This window comes from Cyrtonyx montezumae, unplaced genomic scaffold (genome assembly GCF_038088225.1).
Source record: "Cyrtonyx montezumae isolate F1298 unplaced genomic scaffold, pur_monq_1.0 scaffold_8, whole genome shotgun sequence".
Lineage (NCBI taxonomy): Eukaryota > Metazoa > Chordata > Aves > Galliformes > Odontophoridae > Cyrtonyx > Cyrtonyx montezumae.
Window position 1 is genome coordinate 48,959,504 of NW_027072089.1, and position 25,996 is coordinate 48,985,499.

At 37.4% G+C, this 25,996-nt stretch overlaps 1 protein-coding gene across 1 annotated transcript in view; it reads right to left on the bottom strand.

Annotated features, from left to right (window-relative positions):
- The window catches only part of PIEZO2 (piezo type mechanosensitive ion channel component 2), a 280,908-nt gene that overhangs the window by 130,449 nt on the left and 124,463 nt on the right, over positions 1-25,996 (bottom strand). Inside the window, exon 4 of the mRNA XM_065752657.1 lies at positions 20,857-20,899. Coding sequence (XP_065608729.1) covers positions 20,857-20,899 — 43 coding nt within the window. The remainder of the gene's footprint in view (positions 1-20,856; positions 20,900-25,996) is intronic.

Here is a 25,996-nt window from a genome sequence, read left to right on the forward strand (position 1 = left end):
ATATTGTTTGCAAGGACAAAGTTCCAAGCTCCACCAAGCTGCAGATCAAGTCATCTCTGAGGGGTGACATGGTTGTCAGCATCTGTAATGTTTTAACATGTCTTATTTTGTTAACATTTTAATATCTTAATATATTTTACTCAATCAGACCTTCTGAATATCTTTTTCAGTATTTAAGTACAAGCACTTAAGTTCTAATATTTAAATATTAATGAAAGAGATACTGTTAGTTCCCCACCTAGAAAACCCTTCTCCTCTGGATGAATTTTATTTTCAGAGGGAGTATCACTACTCTGTTATGTACATCTAATCGTTCATGTTGGAAAATGTGACTTCAAGGTTTTGGATGCCGTATTTGAATTTGGTTCACTGTTAAAATGGAGAACCCGGATTCAGATTTAGTGGCACAATGAATGGTTTGTTTAGTCACTTCAAGTGCTTACTGAACTTCTAACTTTTATTAATGAGAGGATATAGACTTCTAACTTTTATTATTGAGATGTTTTAGATTTCAAAGTGTACAGTATGTACCAGCCAAATGTGATGTTAACATAATTTAGATACGCAATTCTTATTTTAACAGATTTTTTTAGGTCTTTGTTTCTATCATCATTTCTGAGGACAGGTGAGGTATCTATATAGCTCATTAGGCTTAGCTGAACGAGGTTTAAAACTTGATAGTTTATTTTGCAGGTTCAAAAAAAGATATCTCCTTTGTCCTTTCTTTACCATTAGCAGCTGTGAAGCCTGAAAAAAAAGCTATGAGTGAAGAAGTTACCTGGGACTTCTTCAATTTGCCATCATGTTAGCAGATCTGGAGTACCTAAAAAGCCTTTAATGCAATTAGGACATGATCACTATCAGGAGTCTCACTGGCCTGTTAATCTAAATCCAAGATCCAACATTTCTACTTTTGCCATCACTACTGCTGACCCAGCATTTCTTTGTCAATGAAAAGAAAGAAATGTCAACTCTACTAACAAGGAACTTCTTCATTGGAAGCTCTTTACTGTTATAGACCAACCTGGAATAGTCATGTGCTCTAGCAGCTAAGCAGCTTCAAAATATTTCATTAATGGCACCAAGTAGTACTGAAGCAGGAAAAAAAATTAGGTAACTGAAAAGCTTGTGAAAGAATGAGGTGGCTAAGTCCTCAATGGACTGCTTGTATGTTTTCCTGTGCTGCTACTTCAAGGAAAATGTGCCACAGAGTCATCTGGTGCATGACAGGACAGCCAATCTGTTTAATGTTACAGAAAATGCAGGCTTGGCATGTCTGTTTATTCTGCAGTGCCGCAGTTCTGCCACTGAAGATCACTTTGTCAAGGCACTGACTTTACAGCATCTCCTTTGTCAGGAAGTAATAAAAAGTACACTTTTAATGAACCAAACAAAACCCAGGATTCACAGCCATAACAATGAATTAGCTGCACTTATCCCAATTGCTATGCTGCAACCCGCTTATTAAGGCTGTTTTCCGAAACGTGTGCCAACAGAATCTGAATTCTTGATTCTGAAAAGTATCACGAGTATTTTTTTTTTTAGAATAAGTTCAAAAAAACTGAAAGCAGTGTTAGTTTTTAAAAAGCATACATTCACTAGTGTCAAAAAGAATCCTATATATATATATATATATATATATATACATATACTCCTACATACAGGCTTTTTCTGTACGCAGGTATGGCGTCCCAAAAAAATTTAATTTTGCACCACATCTGAACTTTAGGCACAAGTCAGTTGTCTTCAACCACTCCCTCACAAACAAGCTGAAAGCCTTTATAACCAGTGCTGCTGAGTTGTACCAGGTTCTCCCTGTTCACATGGTAATCCTGCGGAGCCAGGCTGGGTACATGACGTTGTTGTCCTCCTTCAGCACCCCCAGAACAAGAAGACCCTGCGGGAGTGCTGCCTCTGTTGTGGCTCACATTTCTTTCCACTAACCCAAACCAAGTGCCTCTGATTTTTCAAAATAAATCATTAAGTTGTGTTGCTGTGAAAGAGGTAATGTGCAGCTCAGGCGGGCAATACAGAAGCTGAGCAGTGATACTAAGCACAGAACAGGGAGAAATCCCACACATGAATAGCTTATTCACCAGAACCATTCACAAATGCACACCGTCCCCAGCTCCCCATGAAAAGGAAAACAAATTGACCTCAGTGTGATAATTAAAGGGGAAACAAAATATCACTTGAAAATAGAGAAATGTACATTCTTCTGCAAAGCAGAGTAGTGAACTGCTTCATTTGACCGTAAGCAATTTGCTCCCCAGTTTTTCATAGCATCAGCTAAACCAAAAATCAGTTATTCCCATTTGTTATCTCTGGCAGGACAAAACAAAAAAGGTAAATACTGCAATAATTCCACAAACATTTCTCACTCTATTTGCGCATTCACACATGGTCAGACTTTGCATTTGATAACAGCCTATGCATTGTGCTCGTCCCTCCAAAGGAGGCTCTCATGTGATGGAATTAAACCAGGAACACAGCAAACCAATTAAAGAGATCTCCTAGAGAAACTATTCATTTTAATCACTTCAAGAATCAGAATAAAATGAACTGGGCATAGACATAGTATGGCATTGCTTACTCACTTAGACTACAGAATTTACCTACAAGGTGAGTTTAATTGCAATAGATACCTCTGGCTGAAACTTACACGGTTTTTAAGACAAGGAACAATGACTAAGGCTAGGATTGCAAGAGTTCTTCTGCAACTGTGTGAAACTGTTCTATCATGTCAACAGAGAATATAGTTAGCAGTGGAAATGCAGGATAAAAACGCTCTCTCATTTCATACAGTAAAGCAGAATGCAAATGCATTGGAGGACTGAAGTGAGCATTATTTAAACAATATATTCTTCCTAGATGCTCTCGAAATAGCATTTGAGTTTTCTGAAAATAATTACATATTTTTCCTCTTTCTAGAATAATGATTTCTCACAAATTAGAGTTACTTATTTTTCTACCAAATGCACAAAGCTTTGCTTAACAATGAAGCATTGATGCTGCATTATCTGGTCCACTTCTGCTTCCTAGGAATGGTATCTTCCTTGCTATTCCAGATTTGCAGAATAAAAGCAGTACAGCACCATAGTTATTAGAATTAAAAATGCAATGACTTGAATAGAATAAAGTATACAGTAATACATGTAGAAAGCAATATGCATAATACCAAAGAGAAAAAGAACTTCACACAGAGAATGAACACCAATCATTTTTGAACTTTAATATGTAATATTTTGTTACAAAGAAAGGTCTTGGGAAAAAATCCTGTCTTAAAGAGAATTCAGATTAGCTCAGCATCTACCTGCAACGTAAGCTTATATAAAACGATAATGCTAACAATCCTAACAATGCCTTGTAAAAAGCATGATTTTATATTGAACACTCTTAAAAAAAAAAAAAGTATTCAAAAATATTTTTTCCTGATAGTTTTACAAACTCTTCCAAAGCCACACACTGCATGCTGTACAACCTACTATATGGAACATACTTTAGGAGAGGGGGGAGGCATGGACTTGATGACTCCTGGGGGTCCCTTCCAAGCCCTTTGATTCCATGATTCCTTCAGTTCCCTCAGGGGTTTCTGATAGTAGCTGCCTGCTTTCTAGCAAGCAGAGCTCATAAAACTTGTTAGGTAACGTATTAAGGATTTATAGGTGCTAAACTAAGGAAGAGATGCATAGTGTCCAAAACTTTCATCATGTTTGGTTCTCATGAGACATCTGACATTTCAGAGTGGATCTGGTGTTAAGGTGTAATTAATTCACCACCACAGAAGTGTAAAGCAGAATTCCCATTGGTTTCATCTGCAACTGTAAACTGGATTGGAGGTAAATCAAATCCCAGACTCAAAAACACGGTCCCAGAAAATGTAGACTGGTAGCATCACGTATGAGCTGTACTGTGAAGGAGCTTTTTATCAGTAGTATCCTCTCTGTGACACAAAAAAATGTGGAAACTGAGGACGCTAAGGACAAGAAATCAGACTGCCTTAGAGATGTGCTTGATGTTGGAAGCGGATCTCAAGAATGAGATCCTGCTAGTTGCAGCTAGGAAGAAATTAAAAAGGCACCTTGTCCCCTCTGCCTTTGAAGTGAGAATGAAATGTCTGCCTCTGTACTTGCACTGCTCAGGGATTCAAACATAACCTGTCTGGATCCAAGGACTGTGGACCCCGTCACAGACACAGCCAGCACTTCTCTGGACACAGGGTATTCACATTCTGTATTCATGCTGGTGTTGACTTGTCCCTGCCAGTTCAAATGGCAATTCTGATCTGAAGTCGGTTCCAAAAGCAACCTAGATAGGACCCTCAGGGCAAACTGTGGGCATGGGTAAACTACACCATTTGCTGAGTGCTGGCAGGTCTCCCTTCAGTCCTTCCTTTACCTCATGCTCAACCACAAACTGAAGGCAAGGAACATCATCACAAAAGCAAAACAGGGATTTACTGTCATATTAATATGAATGTCCACGGGGCTGTTCATGACCACTCTTAATCCTGTGCTCCCTTAATATAACTGTCAAATGCCATAAATTTTACCCAAAATACTGGAAACTGCATTTTGAGAGAATTTTGGTCATGCAAAGTAAAAAGCTGAGAGGAAGAGGGAAGCAAAAATGCACAGATAAGTAATTATAAAAATACTTAGCGTGCAGTGACCTACCCAACATACAAGTTCAAAAGGCTCCTAAAGTATTTGTAAAATCTTAATCGCTGCTTACAAATGACATTTGCATGAATTCAAAAACCAAAAGTACACTTCACTTTCTCAGGACAGACAGCTTGCAGGGAAGAACACTTTCTGTATTGCAAAAGTGCTTAACCACATATTAACCAAACATTTGCTTTCCAAATACTGCTGTGCATGCTGAGGGAGTGCAGCTAGTTGAAACTGAATGCACATGCCAAGACTTTGGTATGTCACTGCTTGCACAAACCATTCGACATTAAAAAATTATGGATATACGCAATATGTACAAAGCTAGTTTATGCCAAGGTTTCTTTTTTAAAGCACCCACTGTTTCTTGCCCATCACTGATCCACTAGGAAAGGGCAAATTCCAGGTTGCCCCAGGCAGCACACACAAGGCATAAAATTTAGCAGGGATTTAGCAGCTATCACGCAAAGCGCTCACTTGTGCTACTGCCAGGCTCGTGACAGTACAACATAAAGCTTGCTTTGCCCGTGTCCCGCAGCTCCAAATGTGCAGCAGAACCGAAGCTGCACAGCCAAGGAGGAAGTGAGCACATTCCCATCCACACCCATGGCGTGGCGTGTGCCAGCCCCTCGAGGCTGTGGGAATGACAAGTCAATCCACAGCACAAATTATTTCAGGTCAAAATGGGAACATGATCCTGAACAGGGGCAGAGCCAAAATGAGCAGAAGAGAGCAGAGGACGCTTCAGCTGTAGAGGCATTTTACTCTGGATTCTTCAAAGAGACTTTCTATCACAAGAATATACATTCCTCACTTGCTTCTCATCTACACATATTGTATATGGATTTGGCCAAAGCACTAATTCAGGAATCACTGATCACTGCAAAACACTCACAATTAAATCATAAATACTTGATTAATGACAGCTAACTGTTTATGGAAAGACATACAGATATGTTCCACAATACTCTTGACTAAAGTGCTGAAAAGAGTGAAGGAAGCTGACATTCTGTGGCTATTTCAACACATATTTTGCTTTTTCTCTTCGCAGCTTTCACTGGTTGGAGCACAAACATATCATCATTTCATACTACTTTTTATTTCATTCTGGAGCCAGCATATAATGCACTCACAGAAAATAAAATACACATCTAATTTTTTCAGCCAGCTGTAGATATTTCCCTCAATTACAGCAAGTGACATTGTAAATTACTGTCATTTTACAGAGCCAGACTATCCTCAATACAGAATAAAGGCACACAGCCACTAGGAAATGCTGTGGTTCAAGCTGGAGTGCCCAAAAAATTTCACTGAGCGCATGGAGGACCCATCTTCACCCACTTGCCTATTCCTAATTCAAAAATATCCAAATGCTATCCCTGCCAAGTAGCAGGGATGGGAATATCCACAAAGACTGTACAGAAGGCAACAAGATCATTTTCACCTCTTTCACTGTCAGAAAATCTCAATGGTTTAGAGACCAACATCCAGTTGATTTCCATTGAAACTGGCCAGAAGCAGCATCCTGATTTAAATTTGGTGCACTTTTGTGCAATTCTAGAAATGAATGTCAAACTAAATATATTAATGCTCCAATATGCAACTTCTTATTTTTCTTAACATGGAGTACACATGACATAGTTCCCAGGTGACAAATATTCTATGTTTACATGCAAGGGGAGAGGACAGATTCCCTGCATTACTTGGGGCTATCTGGTCAGTGGCTGGAAAGAATGGCAGCTGAAGATCCTTCTCAGGTGCAGGAGCCAACTGTGGTACTATTTTGTGTGCAAGACTCCTGCCTTGGTCAACCATTTTCAAGGATGGGACTACTAAGACCCAAATGCAGCAAAGAGGAGTTGAAACTGAGCAGTCCTAATTTTACCTGAAAATGGAGTGCACCCATCAGCACCCTGCAGAGGCCTCTTTAGCCCCAGGGCATGGTTTGATAGCAGTCAAGGGAAGGGACCCCAAGGATCATCAAGCTCCAGGGCCACCAACCTCCAGATCTGGTACTAGACCAGGTTGCCCAGGGCCCCATACAACCTGCTCTTGAACACCTCCAGGGATGGAGCATCCACAACCTCTCCAGGCAGTCTGTTCCAGCACTTCACCACAATTTCTGTGAAGAACTTCACTCTGACATCCAATCTAAAACTCCCCTCCTTGAGCTTAAAACTTGTTTTTTATAAGCCAACTCATATTTGGAGGTCTAGCATCATAGAATGGCTTGGGTTGGAAGGGATCTTAAAAGATCATTCAAATCCATCACCCCTAAATGATTCATTCATGAACAAAACCCAACAATAACAACAACAGGAAAAAAAGAAAAAATAAAAACAACACAAAGCCAAATGGTTAAGCCTGAGTCCTAGAAAGATTTTGGATACTAATTGCATTTCTGATTGCTCTCCAGATGAAAACAGAAACTGGTTCACATTTGACTACTAGTGACTTTACCACTGTATTGCTCTCAGCTACCACTGTACTGCAGGAGGCCAGGCTGTGCCAAGAAAAACATTGACAACAGACTAACAATTCAAGAGCTCAAACGCAGGCCATTAAATATGCTCTATCAGATATTTGTTTCCTTGAATCCCTAGATTAAAAGGCATGAGAAAAGTTAGCTGAAATTAATTTAGTTGAAAAGAAAATAAGCAGATGGAGTGGCTTGAAACGAACAGCATTATAATCTAACACAAACAGCTGGGCAAAAAGTTTTCTATTGAATGGAGGTGACTTCTGAGAGGATCTTAAGCAACTGCTGAGACAGCCCAGACCATCAGATCAATATGACACTGTGAAGTATGCTTCAGAGGCACTAGAATCCTGTGGTGGAAATTTCTACCAGAAATTAAAATTACCTATTTTATTTACATTTCTGTATCTCACAATTCCTTATTTTTATCTATCTAATTGTTTTTATCCAAGGTGCATCTATGACGATTATAAGGAGTTTCTTTCTTATTTTTTTTTTCTAAAAACATCTCATAAAGTTAGAAAGTTAGAATACTAACATTCTATATTAAAAAATGTGTAATCAGCATTTTGCAGACATACACAACATTGGAGGGCAAGCTATGAAAAACCTGCTCAGAATGTGAAGTGCTCCCTGTGAGAAGAGCATGAATGGTGCAAAAACCATCCCTGTGTGCTCCCACTGGGACTATACTGGGCATGTCTGCAAAACATCAACAGTACCAGAGCAAGTCCCAGAGAGGAAACAGGACTGAAGAAATAGCTGGAATAGAAGGCCTGGTCAATTATCTGGAGTTCACAAGGGATGCAGCAGCATATCTGTTATTTCTGATGCAGGAACTCCCTTCCAAGGACCACGTCCTTGAGCTAGAATACAGGCCTGAGGAAAGCTGATACACCAAGTAAAAAAATCATAGTGATACTGCTTGCAACTAACAAAGCTGTATCTCAGATCATTCCACAAAGAACAAGGCTTAAACATGACACAAGGTGCACAAGTGGATAAGTTATGTGATAACACAAAAGATCCAGAAAGACAAATCCACAGGAATCCACAGGCTTTGTTATTCTGCTGCATACTGTACAATTTGTTCACTCTTGATTTTAAGACATTGAGATCAGTATTTAGAGTAAGTGGATCAATTAAATAATTTCACCTTACAGCGTCAGTCTCTGAGTCTGCTTCCCACTGCAGGAACCATGTCATACAGCCTGGGATTGATGTTAAAAGTGACACAGAATTGAAGCAGAGCTTGAAGACACTTGGTGTTCCATTGCTAAAGACATACCAGAAATAAACAGGAGAGATTGACTAGGTGGATGTTTCCGAGACAACACTAGAAATTAATAGATATCTTTGTCTTTCAAAGGTTTGTCATCTCTTGGACAGTAAAGAGTAGGGTGATAAAGTTCCCAGTTCACTCATTTTGCCATGGAAAAAGAGAGACAGATCATCAGCTGATACCAATTATAAATTATTGGTGAAGATTAGAGAAGGAATATGAGGGCAAAGCAGCCTGATTTGCAGCAGCACTGAACTGATGTGAGCATCAAACCCTGCATCCTTTTCTATCCTCCCATGTCCTTTCTCCTCTAGATGATAGCCCATGAAGGGAAATCTTGGCTTCTTAGTGTTCACATAATTCCATATTTCACAATAACTAACTGTATACATTCCTGTACATTCTGACAGTGTGCAGAGACCACGAGTCCCTAGTGAACTGGGGGTGTTAACCTCTGCTCCATTTTTTCTCATCATGAACATATGGAAAAGAATAAATAACTGGCTGCTTGGAAAAGTCAGCACAGAACATTCAGTCATGTCACAAATATCCTGAAAAAAAAAAACACCTCACACATTTCCTCTTTTTTTCTGTGTGTATGATTAGTTATTCACTAATTCACACTACTGCCCTTTCACATTATGTTGCTTCTTGCCCAGAAGTCTTTATAATTATCTTCCTTTTTAATGTAGACAAACCCTACTGAAATTTTCTGGGCATTTACATATCTTTTTCTTTGCATTTCTATTGTATTTCTATCAGCTTTTTGAGTCATTCTGAGTATCTCCAGAACTCTCAAGAAAGAGGACTGTTTGACCACACTTCAAATGTCTAAAAGAGGCTCTTGAAACTATTGTATCACAATGAACACATTTGAGATACATAGCTAATCAATATTTTACTTAAATGTTATCAGCTAGAAGACAATTGTTGAATGACGTAAAGGAACTCAAATTACAGAATTCAAAAACACATTCTTTTGCCTTCGAATTATATCAGGCTTTCTGTATCACTGCATGACTTCTTATCATTGGTTTTGGCATTCAGGTGCTCTATCCACTGACTGACTCTCTACTGACTTTAATTTTTCAATTTAAAAGTAACAGCTGATTTAATTGTTCATTCACAACTGCATCTGCTATAGCAATGAATCTTTTGGTAGTGCAATCACTTGCCAATGTCATCACACAGCAAGGAGATGCAGTCTGATGGCAAACATACATATATTCAAGCCACAAGAAGACAGCAAATAAATAAAATGAAACCAAAGCAGCTTTTATATGCTGAAGCAGAAGAAATATCATGTCACTACACTGAGAGTGGGACGGGAGGGAAGAAGAGATGACAGAGAAGAAGATAGATTATACTGTGGTTTGAAGCAATATGGAGCAAATATAAAAACTGTACTGCCATTTCCACCCTGGATGCTTGATTACCTGCAATTTAATGAATTAGATATCTAGCAGTTGCTTGTGTCATTCTCATAGAGCAGATATGAGTCTAGCATATCAGAGACTAAGTTAAAACCATTTCCACATTAAAACTGAGATGTAGTTGCATGATTAATGTTGCAAAAGGGTCTTTCACAGTTTAAACATTACTGAGCATCCAATTATTTTTTTTTTTTGAAGTTCCACCCTGTGGGGTCAAGTATGAGATTCAACAGCTTTCCCTTACAAAGAATATACATATCCACTTTCAGCTCACATGGCTACAAGGAAAGGCTTTGAAAGGTGATGCAACTTCACTCTTAGAAGTTAGAAGCCAGGAGAAGAATAACATAATTTTAAAATCATTTCACTTCAAAGTTATATGCGAATATTTCTAGTGAGGTGGTTGATACCCCATATCTGTCTACATTCTCCACACATTATCATAATGCTCCTAGTATTATGCAAATATATAGTATGCTTTAACTTTTGATTAGCCCTGAAGTGCTCAGGCTGTTAGAATAGATGGCCTTTGAAGGTCTCTTCCATCTGAACTAATTCTACTCCTGTTTTATTCTACTTCCATTATATTCCATTCTATGTTTTGAAATCTGATTCTTTTGTGTGTAGATATTTTAAATTCATCAATAGCAGAAGAAAATAACAAGAACATTATTTATCTCTGAAAAATAAAATGATATACCATGGAAAAGAAAGATTATACATCATTTCTTACTAGACATATACTGAAACATGCACATCTCTGGTATATTCATCTGAGTTTATCTAATATTATATACCTATATAATATTAGAAAAATAAAAAACATATTAGAAAACAAAAATATTCACTTTTTTTTTCAAACAGAGTTACAAAGAAGTGGCCAGGTTTTCAGAAATTATGAATACAGACATTCCATCTGGAAACTGAAATCTTCATTGATCCCAACATTACAGATTTACAATGCCATGATAAAAAATCAGTACTTCTCATCCCTGAACTGACTTTTTTGCACAAGTTTTTTTATTGATAAAACATGCACTATTACAAAGGCAAAATAACAAGAGAGAGTCCTAAGGTGAAAAATTTGAATTTGCTTTAAAGCTGGAAGCATAGAATAAGCAATATTAATCCCAACTTTTTTCATGGGCTACTAAATTATCCTGTTTCCCAAAAGCCACCTGCAGGGTAAGATGCATTGGAAAATAATTTTATAGAAGTATTTGGCTTGGCTTCTAAATAGATCTTTGCTCTACTGTTAAAGGAATACTAAAATGTATAGAAACTACCTTCACCCACGCTGATAAATAAGTGTCCCAAAGATCTGTCTGAAGGGCTTTTCCAAATGGGGCATATTTCAAAGCTGACTCTTTCTTAGAGAACAAAAGACCAAACAGATACAAAAGTGTGATTTAGGAAAAAGCAACAATTATATGTAAAAAGCAACAATTATAATGATGCTTAACTACAACACAATGCAAAACAAAATGTTTTTCATGGACTTTGCTCCAGTAGAACTTCCTATTTAAATTTTTATGTAAGTATGACAGTAAGAACAATAAATGTACTAAAACTGTTAATTTATTAGGAATAGACATATTAGGAAGCATAAGAGTAAAGGAAGACTATGTTCAAAAAAGTGGATTGATTTTTGGCAAGAAAATGAAAATGAACATGGGCAATGATTAGTGAATTCTTAGCTCCTGAAATACTGCAGTACAAGTAGATTTAGTTAATACTTTCATTTGGAAAATTAGAAGTACAGAGTTGATTCAATTAACTTCCTAGCACTTATAATAACGATCACAGATAAAACACTGAAAAGTCATAAGGATTATTGAGTTACAAACTCAGTTCCCAAAGTGATTCAGGCACTTCGGACATGTCATACTGAATTGTCTGACTTTTACCATTCCCAGAGTCCAAGAGCACTTCCCTGTCCAACCCTTATTTTATGGGGGAGAAGGAAGAGGAAGAGGAAGAAAGAGGAAGAGAAGAAATTCTTCACAACCTTATTGCCAAAATCAGAACTGGTTGAAATTTGAATATGATCACTCAGTCTTGTTAGCAAACATCTATGAAACAGAGTCTCTAGAGGGGAGTGAAGACCACTGGCAAACTCATGCTAACATTTGTTCTCTACTAGCTCTGGAGATAAATTTAAATATTTGATCAGAAAGTGGAAAATAAATGGATAGATACATAAACAGACAGGCAAACAAGGAGGCCTATACATAAACAAGGAGGTCTATTCACACAGGATTTTGTAATAAATAATGTTGATGTACTTCTCATCTACTCATGGTCAAATGTGAGATTTACCAGTTACATCATAGAATTAAGAGATGATTTATTTGCAAGAGAACTGTGTCCAGGATGTTTGCATACCAGATTTCTTTTTGTGCACAAGAGGCTGGAGAGGAAGAAAAGCTTTCATGCTTCCTGTGAGTAAGTGACTTCTAGACTTTCAGCATATCCATGATTAACAGACAATGATCACACGAAAGTGCTCTATTTATAATGAACAACATGATTTTCCTCTTATCTACCTGGAATGATGTCCATCTGGGATTTTCATCTCAAAATTATCAACAAATTAGAACCTTTAAAATTACTGAAATAATCTACTAGAGACACCTTTTTTCTTTCTTTCTTTCTTTCTTTCTTTCTTTCTTTCTTTCTTTCTTTCTTTCTTTCTTTCTTTCTTTCTTTCTTTCTTTCTTTCTTTCTTTCTTTCTTTCTTTCTTTCTTTCTTTCTTTCTTTCTTTCTTTCTCTTTCTTTCTTTCTTTCTTTTTCTCTCTTTCTTTCTCTCTTTCTCTCTTTCTTTCTTTCTTTCTTTCTTTCTTTCTTTCTTTCTTTCTTTCTTTCTTTCTTTCTTTCTCTCTTTCTCTCTTTCTCTCTTTCTCTCTTTCTTTCTCTCTCTCTCTTTCTCTCTCTCTTTCTTTCTTTCTTTCACTCTCTCTCTCTTTCTCTCTCTCTTTCTTTCTTTCTTTCAATGTTGCTAAGAATCAGTTTATGCTTTGGTTTCCTAATGTTTACTTTTGTGAGATATACTCTTGAAGTCTGCAGGGTTGCTTAAGGACCGTGTGTTCAGACACCTCGAGAATTCACACTGCCGCTTTCAGTGTTGTTTAAAAAGTAGGTGTGAAAATAGCTGCAATCAACGCAGAGGAAATACCTTTCTTGGCATATTACAGTGATGTACTCTAGAGAAAAGTCATGATTGCTATAATTATTTTAGGCAGAGATTATTTATGTTACCATTAAGATAATTGCTTAAACAGAAAAATGGGGAATTAAGAACTAGAAAATCTCTTAAATCTACTCAAAACAAATCAAGTTATTTTAGTGAATGTTTATATCTTCTATGATAGGTGGTTTTATTACTTTTGTTTTAATAAGAACAGCTTTGAGAAAAGCCAGTAAGCAAGGAAGTAATTACTGGTCTAAGTGCTTTAGGCATATGGAGACCATCTCCAGAAAAACTTTGACAAAAAAGACTAACTTGATTAATCTCTTTACCAACTCACAGGTGAGCACCATGAGGGCTACAGGAACATCAGTAGAAATTGCAAAAAACAACAACAAACTATGCAAATGACATTTGTCAAAAGTCAGCTTTAAATTTAAAAGTTTGCGAAGTATAAAAGCTATGTTGAAAAGATTTACACAATGGTTAGAGGAAATATCAGAATGTAAACTGTATCTTTCAATAAACAGAAGATTCATCTTCTTCTAAATAGTGCTTCAAGGGTAGTCTTAACAGTGCATTTGCCCCTGAAGAGTGGGTACTTGCTCACCTAACACAGAAAGTATTAGTGCAGATGAGCACTACACCAATATGTAACACCCCCAGGCTTTACAGATACATGCTAGGACTGGAGTTAGAAGCAGAAATTCTTCACAGGCCACAGCTATTATGGCTGTGGTAAGTAAGTGCTAAGTAGGATAAGTCTAAAATGGAAGCTTGCTCATTTTGATCTTGTTTCAGTTTATACTCACTGTTTGAGGCAGGGGGTATCCTGAAATTATTTCCTTCTCAGTAGGAGGAAAAAGATCAGCTTAGTTCACACAGTACCACAGTGTGTTAAATACAAGCTATTGTTTGTTAGCAGATGATTGGAAAAAGCCTTATGCACAGTAGTTATATGTCTGAGCACACTGGACTACGCACTGCTGCTTACAGCAATATTGGAATACAAAGCTGACAATGCAATGAAATCCATGAAGCTAACACTTCTTTTTTTTTTCTATTTGAGTATGGAATACTTACCAAAATATTTCAACTAGCACAGTATTATGAAAAAATACCCAAAACAGAACAACAAAAAAACCCTACCACTGTTTGTAACTTTTTAAGACAATGGTTTTGTTCCTTGAAAATATAACACAATTCTTATTCTGGCTTTCTCTGTAATTCAAATTTCTCTTTCAAAAGTTTCCCTTTTCATCAGAGTAGCACAGAAAACTCAATTTAGTACAGAACCTTAGGAATGCATTCTATATCAGATGAAACTGAAAACACATTTCTTCCCCATTTCCCACATTATAAACAACACGAATGCTTCAACACACACATACACAAATTCCACTGTTCTGGCCACCACAAAATAACAAAACAGGGAAAGGAAATCAACCTCAGACACCGCTGTCTTCTCAGGACTTGGGACTTTGTGCTCCACTTTGCCTTAAGACTACTGCGTGCACATGAGAAGCAAGCCTCACTCAATGGCCATTGCTCCTTGAAAGAAATGAAGGCTGCCCAGAGAAGCTGTGGTGCCCCATCCCTGGAGGCACTCAAGGCCAGGTTGGATGGGGCCCTGGGCAGCTGAGCTGCTGGGTGGCAGTGCTGTCCACGGCATGGGGTTGGAACTGAGCAGTCTTTGAAGTCTCTTCCAACCCAAACCATTCTGCAATTCTATGAAGTGACGCATCATAGTCTGAAGTCCTTCTGACATGATTTTCTGCCTTCAGATCCCTACCTATCAATTAGATAACAGCCAGACAGTGGAATGACTAAACTGAGATATGATCTGGAAGATAATTCTGCTATAAGCAATAAACTGAAAAACAAGAGAAGATCCTCTTATTTATAGTCTCTGAAGGAAAGGTGCGGAATTAGTGCCTTTAGAACACTAGAGCTGAAGTCAAAGTCAGGAGAAACATCTGGGCACTGAGAGGTTAAGTACTTGCTTAGGTGCTCTGTCTTCCAAGTTGCACCACTGCACCCATTTTTCCTTTCTTCCCAAACTGAAATCATCTGACATTTGCAAAACATGGTGAATGTTCGGAAAGCCCTGTTTCTTTCAAAATAAATTCTCAAGGATGAAGCTCTGCAGTGTCTCACAGCGTCTGGCTGAGGCAATGTTCCCAAAATGATGTCAATGGGAGCAGTGCCCAAGACAGGACTGTAGGATTCAGCTGTATGTGAAGGAAGTGCTCAAAATTATGAAGCGAGCTATCAGGATAAGACTTTACATTTCCAATATATACTTATTCTCTTTACTAAATCACTGCAGAGTGTGGGAAGAGTGAGGAATGCCACTATAGATAACCACATGGTATTTGGATTTCAAGCCAGAATTGTGCATAATAAATATTTATAGAATTCAGTGGTATTCCCTTCTTTCTGTTTATTCTTTATATGTCACCCAGAGAAATTTTGCCCAAGCACCAATCAAATATCACAGCAAGTTACAAGCAATCAAAGCACGGGGCAAAGAGGGAAACAGGATTGCCAGTAGGCTCATAATTAGCAACCTGTACCTGGAGACACTTGGGAAGCGTCTCTGATGTGTCTGGATTCCATGCTCACCACACAAAATGAGTGGTTTAGGAAACTGAATTCTAAGTCTCTGCAAGGGGTAGGGAAGATATACACGGTGTTTTTGGCTAGATCAAGCAGGGGCATATGTGTAACAGCTGCAAAAGCAGACATCCGTCTACATTCAGAAACATATACAGGAGAAAAAGGTCTCTCTCAGTGATGACAGCTAACTTGCTCCTGGCTACTGCTGGGAATTCTCTATCTCCTTACCTGTGACATGTGGGGCTGCTGTGTTTTGTGTTTGCTTCCAATAAAAGCAACACAGGTCTTCCTTATCACATCAGGATTAAAGAGTAGTTGAAGAAACTACTCAAATGCACAGAATAACTGGAGTACAGCACAACAGGAGAGAATCTTCTTATCCAGGGTCTAGCTATGACAGAGGAATGGACATCTGCTATTTTTTCTTGGCAGTATTATTCCCTTCCCTGATCCTAACACCTTTGCTTGCTCTTTTTTTTTTTTTCTTCTTTTTTTTTTTTTTTGAGATGTGAAAACTACAAGTTCCAACCTACCATTAGGAAAAACTTCTCTGAAAGAGCAGTCAGGGACTGGAACAGGCTGCCCAGGCAGGTAGGAATTGAAGTCGCCATCCTGGGAGGCATTCAAGAAATACGTAGATGTGGTACTTAGGACACATTTTAGGGGTCAATAGCGGTGGTATGAGGACAGGTGGACCAGATGATCTTAAAAACTTTTTCCAATCTTAATGATTCTATGATTTCCTTCTTCAGAAATAGTAATAGGATTAAAAAACCTGAACAATAAGCCCAGAAGACAATACACAATACTTTAATAATAGAAACAGCATTCACTGTTTCACACTCAAAACAACTTTAACCAGAATCAGAAATGCTATGTTGCATTTTCTAGATATATACTGCTTCTGAAAAGTACTGAAGACATCATACTAAAATCAGAGAGCTAGTCAGCTTCTGCAAATCTAAGAATTTGATTTAAAATTACTGAGACATTTTTGCATTTCATGAAAACAGTGATTATTTAAGACCCAGTTTGAAGCTATCAGCCAAACAGATATTGTACCTCAATACAGAAAACTCAGTTTTTAATATAGATATTTATTAAGAAGCGTGTGTCCAAAAGTTTTCTGTCACTGAAGTAACTACATTATGAAAACGTATTTATCAAATGTTGACAAAAATGTAATAACCACAGATGTTATTCTTCAAATACACATTTTTTAAAACAGTTGGTATTTTTAAGTAATAAGTTATTACATCATTTTTACGCCTGTTTTGTGGAACCTTAGTGTAAAGCATTACACACAGAGTCAGCAGAGGGGCAGATGTTAACAGGGAATAGATGGGCTGTTCACAACTGAGTAGTCCTCAGGCATGTTACAAACTGAGAGAAGAGCAATAAGAGGGAGACTGGAAGACTTGTGGCACAACGAGTTTTAAGAGGTTTGTATAATTTTTACAGTGATCAGACTGTTTTTAGCTCAACAAATACATAAGAACAGAAGACGTTTCTCTAATCACTACCGATCTACTAGGCAAGGCTGTAAAGCTCCATCATCTGGTAGCTCAAATTAAAGACATTTAAATGAAGCAAAAATTGACCTTCCTTTACTTTCAACTTTCAGCAGTGCAGAAATGGCAGTTTTCCCAGTACTGGCTGTGGCCCTTTCTAGGATCTGTGCTCTGAGTCCAAGTGCAGCTGTGAGCCGAGACCATGGGCTACACCATGAAAGGCCAGCTCAACAGTTAGCATCTCTGCTTTTAAACGTTAACTGGCTTTTTGCATCAAGTTCTCTTTTGTATTGTCAGAGTAGCCAAAAAAACAAGCACAGTTGCTGCTAATTGTTCAGAACTAACTACTGAGGAGTTTGAAGGGGCTGCTTAGCCTGGGTCTAGCCTATAACTAAAAAAGCCAGTGAGACAATGTTTTTTGAAACGCAGTTTTAGCCACATTTGGAAGAAATTAGAATAGAGCATTCTGGTCATTTTAATGAATACTCTGCTGTCATCTAAACTCACACAAATAATTAATGTTGCAAAAACAAACAAACAAAAAAACAATTATTCTATTTATCCCAAATCTGCTTGCTTTGGCCCTGCAGTATCCAAGAAAGCTTAAGCTGTTAAAAAACACAGTGTGAGGTGACATTTTGTACAACATGAAGGTATGACATAAACTCAGTGTTTTAAAGCATGTTACTTGCAGGACAAAGTAACATGTTTCACAATTCTCTGTTTTTTTACAAAATGTTCTGCAGGAATTGTTGTCAAGATGGTGCTGGGCAAAGGTGATGACTACAATGACTACTACAGTATGTTAACAATCAGCTTATTTGTAATGTCTCAAAAAACAATCAATAGCTAAATAACCTTCATTTAAATCTCTCAAGCCCGGGTACACTCAGTTTAATTGCAAAGCTCTTAACTCCAGTCACTTCCTGGATATAAGGCTACTTTACTCAAGCTACAGCATTTTTAATTCCTGTTATACTGAAAAGCAGCATACTCAGCTCACAAGTAATGCTTGCATAAAAGCCTATCTGTCAGGTCTCTGATGTCTCTGTGTTTTTCAGGATATGAAGACCACAGCACTGTAAGCACTCCACTATTGCAGAACAAACATCGCATAACCACAAAGCAGTGATGACATAACTTGTATATTATATAGGATGAGCTTCCTTCAATGTAAACTGAGCATCCACATCTCTTTCTGCACATCAATCTGCCCTAAAGCAGTTTGTTTAGAAGAACATTTTGTATGATTTTTCCATCTTTTCAGAAATACATTCCTCCTAAAGACATTATTTTCAGTGGCTTTCCTTTTATGTATCTAAAACTCTTACTTCCTCCAGGAATAACAATATCCTTGCTCAAACAACACATTTAAATGCTACGGATATTTCACAGCTGACTCAGGTGTGCCTAAGTCAACAGCTCGCAGAAAATATGTTTTTAAATAGCAAAATGTGTTGCTGCTGCTTCTTTTCTTAGTGTTGTCATACAGACTATGAGAACAGCTGCATAGGATCAGATCTAAAACAGATCTAGCCCACTATCTTGACTCCCTCTGGATATAAAGAGATACCTAGTAAAGACAATAAAACTAAGGAAAACATGTAGTGATACATTCTCAGAATAATCACTCACATTTGAGAGATCTACAGATTTGGTATTTCTACTTAAGTGCGCTGCATCCAAGTATTACATACAGTAAGGTATAACCTGTCATTTTCTTTGGAAACTATTCCTTTAAGCATGAGAAATACTGATCTTAAGCAATCATGTATAATATGATATTAAGCAAACACTGCCATAAAGAACTATAAAGCTGAGATAAAAACACTTTTACTTCTATGATTACATTTACCTAAGTCATTCAGATCTTAACCCCATCTGTGCTAACCTGCTGCTTCAGTTAAGCTTATTCCAAGCTGTCAGTCTCTCAAGGTGCAGAACTGTCAGCTTAAAAGTCTCTTTTGTTTTCACACTGGAACAGAAATAATGGAATCTGTACAGTAACCTTTTCTAAATATTTGCTTCCCTTGAGGCAAGCTTCTCACCTGTATTGCAGTTTATTAAGATTCTCCGTGTTTCATGTGGTACCTACATTACATATGCCCAGGTATTATGGATTCTCCTCGTTGTTTGAAACACATAACAGGCTGGAAATTTCTTCCCAATATATCCCAAATAAAACTCCTTCTATGATCTGCTGAAATAAATTGACTATTTTCCATAAGTAGTTTCAAACATAAGACCCAAAGTATCCATTTATTCTCTTTCCTCAAAGCTTCTTCTTTTTCCATCCTGGCTAACGGCAGTAACAAATGCTAATTCTTAATTTTAAAAAGAACAAGGCAATGAAAGTATCAACATTTTATCACTACACCATTCTAACAAAATGCTCATCAAGAAATTTAATTGGATATAACTTGAAACAAAAGCACAATCTATTAAAAAAACAAAACTCAAATATATTAATACTGTAACAGATATTGTGTATTATTTATTAATATTAAACTTTGTTCTTCCTTTAAAAACACTCTACCTCTAAATAGGCAACATCCAGGACGGTGCCACAGTTTAGAGATTTTTGTCTGATACTTGACTGGGCACTGTGTTATCTCAAATCATAAATGGTTACGAATCACATTTCTTACCCTGATGTTGTACTGAAGTTGAATAGCTATCTGATATTCTGAATTACAGGTAGGAGATAACACACTTAAGCGTTGGCCTCATTTTTAACAAAAACATATGTTTTATTGTAATAGAAGGTCAGGAAAAGAGACAGTTTGCCTTCTCTTTGCGAGAAAGTAAGCAAGAAGGTTGTTATTTTCTGTTTCATAGGTTAATATATCTATTTATTGACTTCAAATGACTGACCTCTCAGTGGGTTTTGCTGAGATGCCTCAGGCAGTATGCATAGTATGCACTCATGCAACAAAGAGAAGAGGAATACCTTCTCACACAGTCCACAGTGATCCAAGCACACTGGTATACTGCTATCTACTCCATTAAGGAAAAACAGCAAAACATGAGAGTGGGAGCAGACTTTTCTGCTTACCTTTTGTAGAAGAATAAATAAGAGATGGGAGTGTTTCAGCTTCAACACCAGATTACTCTTTACTTGGCTTGGCCTAGTTTAAGTTCCAAGAGAGACATATGTTTCTGCTATGATGACCTTGTGGTTAAGTTTGACTACAAGAAGTTCTTGCATTTGAGGAATGCTGAATTCTGAATTTTCCTCTGATGCTAAATAGCTCTCTGCCAGCTTTGGTCCTCTTTCAACTTCATTTACTTTTGTCAAGTAATATGTCACAGTTAAGGAGTTTCACGGAAAAAAATAATACGAGTGAGAGCAGTATTTTCATTCATAAGTAAGACTGCTGCCCAAGTAGTGTGTCACCTTTTTAATACTAACACACTATATAGTTGCCATAAGAAAAACATAGTGAGCCAACTTAATATGGTGAATAAACTGCTTCAGATTGTAGGCTGGGGAAACAGAAGAGAACGTAAAACAAGAAGCTGAACATATATGTGCGTGATACTGCATTACTTCCTCTCTAATTTTGAAGACGCAGAAACATCTGATCAGCTAAAATAAATAATTCTGCAAACTAGTCCATGCACTTTTTCTTCCTTTTGTTTTGCACTGTTAATGAAACAAATATATGGCTTACCTTTCAAAACCAATCTGCCGTAATGTTTTCTCCCATGTGGAACCTATACAAAGAGGAGAAAAAACAAACACCCTCAGTAAAGAGCCTTTACTGCATGAACTCTCTTACTCTCCTGTTTCCATTGTGCAGCTGAAATACATATAGCAAGGTTTTTTTTTTTCACCCTGACACTAGTACTTGTAAATAACATCTGTTTTCCCCAAAGCAAAGAAGTGTTAAGAGAAGCTACCACCAGATGACATAACTACAGAGGGGTGTGTCAGCCTATATAACTCCCTCACGCCGCAAAGCAGACATGACTGCTCCAGTTCACTGCAATTCCAGGGGTGGTCTCCTCTTCCTGGAGCAGCAGGATCTATGCACAACTCCTGAAAGCCCTGAGCTGGCATCTCACATCACGCATTCTTCACATTTTAGCTTTTCATTTTACTGCAGCGTTTGCCTGACTCTTGCTGAAAGCTTTACAGCTCCTTCTGAAACCCAGCCCTTTTATTTTTCAGCAAAACCATGAAGATGTATTTCTGTTTTATTGTTTAACCCTCCACAGTCATAAAAAATGGCTGCAATGGGCTCACTTACTCTTTCTCAAAATGATCAAGAACTCAGCCCTGCAAACTGTTCATCTGGGTGGATCCATTAAGAGAATTTCTTCAGTAGTTCTCATGCGCTTAACAAAGCTTTTACCCACGTTTTCACAAAAATGCCCCCCTGCCTTAGCGATAGCCAGTAGGAGATCAGTTTTCGACTCCTGCTCGTTTTTTGTTTTTTGTTAGTGTCATTATATACACAGGCTACAAAGAGCATAAATATCTCAAGATGTACAGATCTGCGAGGCAAATACATAGGAGGACATGAAACTGGGTCATAGTTTGCTCACTGCTTTTTCACACTCCTATGGGAAATGTAAGAGGCCTGTACACATTGAAAGCAACTGCAGTTCTTCATCATACTTACTTAAACTGAAACCAGAGAACCGACAATAGCTCTTATTGCTGAAGCAGCTATGTAAGGGGAAACATAAATTAGAAACAAGCAGATTCGCTAGAACTGACATCTGGTAGCACCAGAAAAAGTCAAAGACAAGCAGCAATGTTGTCGGGGTGAACTGAGAAAGAGAGGAAAGATATGAAGGAAGCAACTTTAAAACTAGAGAATTTCAGCACAAAATACACATTGTGCAGTGAGAGCCCACACAAAGACTAAAACAAAACCACAGATTAGTACAGGAAAAATGAGACTTCATACTATCAGTAAGAAAAAAAACCTCTGTAGATGTTTCTCTTGCCACCACTGTACTTACTTGCAGTTAAAGGCATCAGATCAGAAATCAGTGTTTGTAAGTGTGATATTTATCTAAACTGAAACATGTTAAATATTTGCATAGGACCTATTAGGTACTCTTCATCATTGAGTTCGGGACACTTACTGCCGATCTAGATAATAATCTAAAGAATCAACTTTTAAGAAGACTTCAGTTGTTTGGTTTTTGGTGCTGTCGGTGGTTTTCCTTTTTTTAATGCTAGCATTAGAATTATTTCTTCTCAGTTAAACTTTTCATCTTAGCCCAAGAATAACCTGGTAAATCTCTAAAGAAAAAAATCCATTTTTTTCTGTACAATTTTATGTAGCATTTTTCTCTGTAAATTTTAATCTGTGCAAGTAAAAACTGAAGCTTACAAAACTTAAAAAATTTAGAAAGACGCTAAAAAAATACAACAACCTTTTCTAATGAAAATTTCAGGGCAATGGATCTTTTCTGTCCAGGATCATTATGACTATAGCCAGTGATTAATGTAAAAACACTTTTAATTGTCCCCATTCAGTCCAAAGCAGACAGGGATCTCAGGGCCATACCCAGCAGAGTTCATAGCGATAAAAAGCTTCAAAACTCAGGTGAAGAAAGCTCTACTTTCACATAATGGAAAAAAATATGTTAAGTTCTGTTCTGGGATAAATGAACAGTGAATACAATTTGATCAGGAGTTTCTACTGTGACAGCTGAATTTGACAGAGGTGAGACAAGACTTCTGCCTGCACAGCCACCCAAACCACTTTTCACCAATACTACACTCATATTTTGTTCTAAGAAGTCCTCTAAACACGCCTTTAAAATCAGGAAAGCAAACTTCATGCATTCATTCAAAATATGAAAAAAAAAAAAAACGTATAGTACAATAAACTATCAATATTTCACTGAGATACATAGAGATCCAATCCATCAGCGTCTTCTGTTACAGATTATTCGCCAGACCCGTCATCTCTTGCACACTCTGGAATATATCTGGTGTCATGAAGCACTGCTGCATCATCTCTAGTAAGAAGCTGGCTGCGCCCCTGGCTCCACCTATAACCACAGGGCAGATGTGAGCAATTCTCCATGTTGTTTGTGCACTCCTGCTGGCTATTCAATCAACTGTTCAACAGTTTTTGAAGTTTGAAGGATGTTGAAGAAAAGAATTTTCAACAGTACTTCTTAAAACACACACTAGTACTGGCATCTTTAGTCAGTGTTCCTATTCTTTCCACTGTTTTGTATACTAGTTATATGAATTTTTCACTCCATGGCTGGCTACACTTCAGTTGCATGACATATAGAGAGTCCTACAGAAGAGAGAGAGAAAAAAGAAAAAAGAAAAAGAAGCAAAAGAGAAAAGGGAATTGGGTCTCCACTGGTTTGAAATCATCTTTTGGCTGCAGCTGGTTAGCAGAACGCTCTTTGAATTGCATGTGGCTCCTCCGAGGCAAAGCCTGCCAAGAACACAACTAACATTTCATATTAAAAAAATATACATCTTCTTTATGGAGTCCTATTTTAAAATGTTTATGATCTAAACACTCTGTTTTAAGATTTGCCAATTTCATTCTCAATAGTATCAACTTCTATACTGCACTAACAGCCAAAAGTAAATACCCTGAGGTAACGGCAGCACCAAGAAGAATAACGCTATTACAAGTCTAGAAGACTTATTATTTGATTTAAACCTTTCCCAGTGCTTCCAAAACATTAAACAAGATTTAAGTCACGTAACTCTCATTAAAATCAAAACGGGAGTTTTTCACGAATTAAAGACTTGATCCTGCTCCCAAAGAAATCAGTCGGATTTTGGCTATTCAGTTCAGTCTTTCTCTGCTGGGAATGTGGAAAACATTCACCTGTCAACTTTCTGCATCAGACCACTGCTACACTTTGGTTGCTAAGCTAATTTGGCTTCTCTTTTCTTTCTGTTTTTTACCACCATGACAAAAATACCAAAACTGTTTATAAGGATATCTTAATTTAGTATCCATGTAATTAAGCTTTTGTTCCAAATATTTGCTCCAGAGTGCCTGACCATTCCCATCTGTTCCAAAGATTCTGTTTCACATTAACAGCACTAGCATTAAAACTCTTCAAAAAGATGAAGTACAAAGTACTTCAGGAATTACTGCTCATAGTTAATAGGAACAATGGTAAAATGCACATCATGTTCACATATGAACTCAATGTAATTCTAGAATGAGCATACAAGAATATGAGATTTAAGAAGATAAAATGAAAGGTATCTTTGTGAAATGGAAAGTTGTCTTCTTTTACAGGTAGACTTTAATTTATCTGGCAGTTTGCATGTTTGATTTGGTTACAACTACCTTATGAATCAAATGAGACAACTGCTAGGCTACTTGCCTTTGCAAATCATGAAGATGCCTGGCTTATGAAGTGCAACAGTAGGCTTACCAAAAGCATAGTGTAATATAGTATATAAGTGATTTTCAGATACTGATGGAGGTGGCAGAACTATTTCTTAGAGACAATTCATGCTGTATGTGCCTGCACAGCAGAGGTCTGTAGCTCTTCCTGGGTAAAACTGGCATGCCTCCTATTTCATCCTCATGCACGTATGTTATCAAAGTCCCTACAGATCTGACTTTGTGCAATGATTAGTTTTTAATGATTAGTTTTTAATTTTAGTTTTTTTGTGCAATGATTAGATTTTTCAATAAGCATTAAGTGAGCATGTCAGAACTGAGAAATCAGAGTAGTACAAAGACCAACAAAGACTGGAAGAGACAGACAAAATATCTGTAAATTACATCAACTCAAAGGTAAAACAAAGAATAGCATAGGTTTCTAGAAGCCTGCCCATTGAGTGAGTATCAGTCACACAGGCTCTCTGAATAAACTGCCAAAGTACCAGACATATCACAGTCACAATTAGTTCATGAGGTATGTGCAGACAGCACCTACAAAACTGTGCTATATTAGAAACAGGTAAATGTTCTTGGAGCAGTAACTGTATTGGTCTTTTTCTCACATTGTAAAGGAAGAGGGTTTCAGAGAATTGATACCATACAGTTTAGAATATTCCTGCAGATTTCAGAATTTTGATCTAAAGCCTGGGAGACTTACTGGGACATTTAGTCTCCAATCAAAAGCAAATAAAAAAAAACATTTTGCATGTCCAAAAGATACAAAATAGTGATACAGAATACTCCAGAAACACTTAGAACAGAATTTCTGCTGCAGGTTTCACCCTCTTTCTCGAACAACTTAGCAGAAAACAGCATCAATGTTCACAAAGGACAGGCCAGCCAGACTAGTCAGGAACCCAGTATCTGAATCCACACCTAAAATGTCTCAACAAACTGGAAGAGTAAACTGGTTTGTCCTGCCAGAGCTTTCTTTAGCTAGAGACACTTGTACCATTTGAAGGTTCTCTATTTCTTTTCTGCGGACTGGGCAATGTTTTTTTGCTTTATCTTCTCCATCATCACCTAATTACTTATGGACCTGTACTGCTAACTAGCTGAAAAACACATAACGGCAACTGATAAATCTGACATATTAGGAACATGCAATTTTAACCAACTTCATGTACTACTAACCATCTTTGCAGTTCCTTGCTCCAACTGGCAAACTTCTATTTTCTCTCAGAAATGTTTTGGATTATATCTTCCCACATATCCGATTTTTTTTCCCTAATCAATATAGAACCTGTGCTATTACAAAACAGACCATCAGTTTTGAATACAGAAACGTGTGCAGGAAGAAACTTATTAGTTTCTTCACTGCACCACAGACATAGTATGAACACTTATCTGTATGTTAGCTATCCAACTTCTAGAAGTCATATGCAACAGTACCTCTTACAAAAAAATGGTA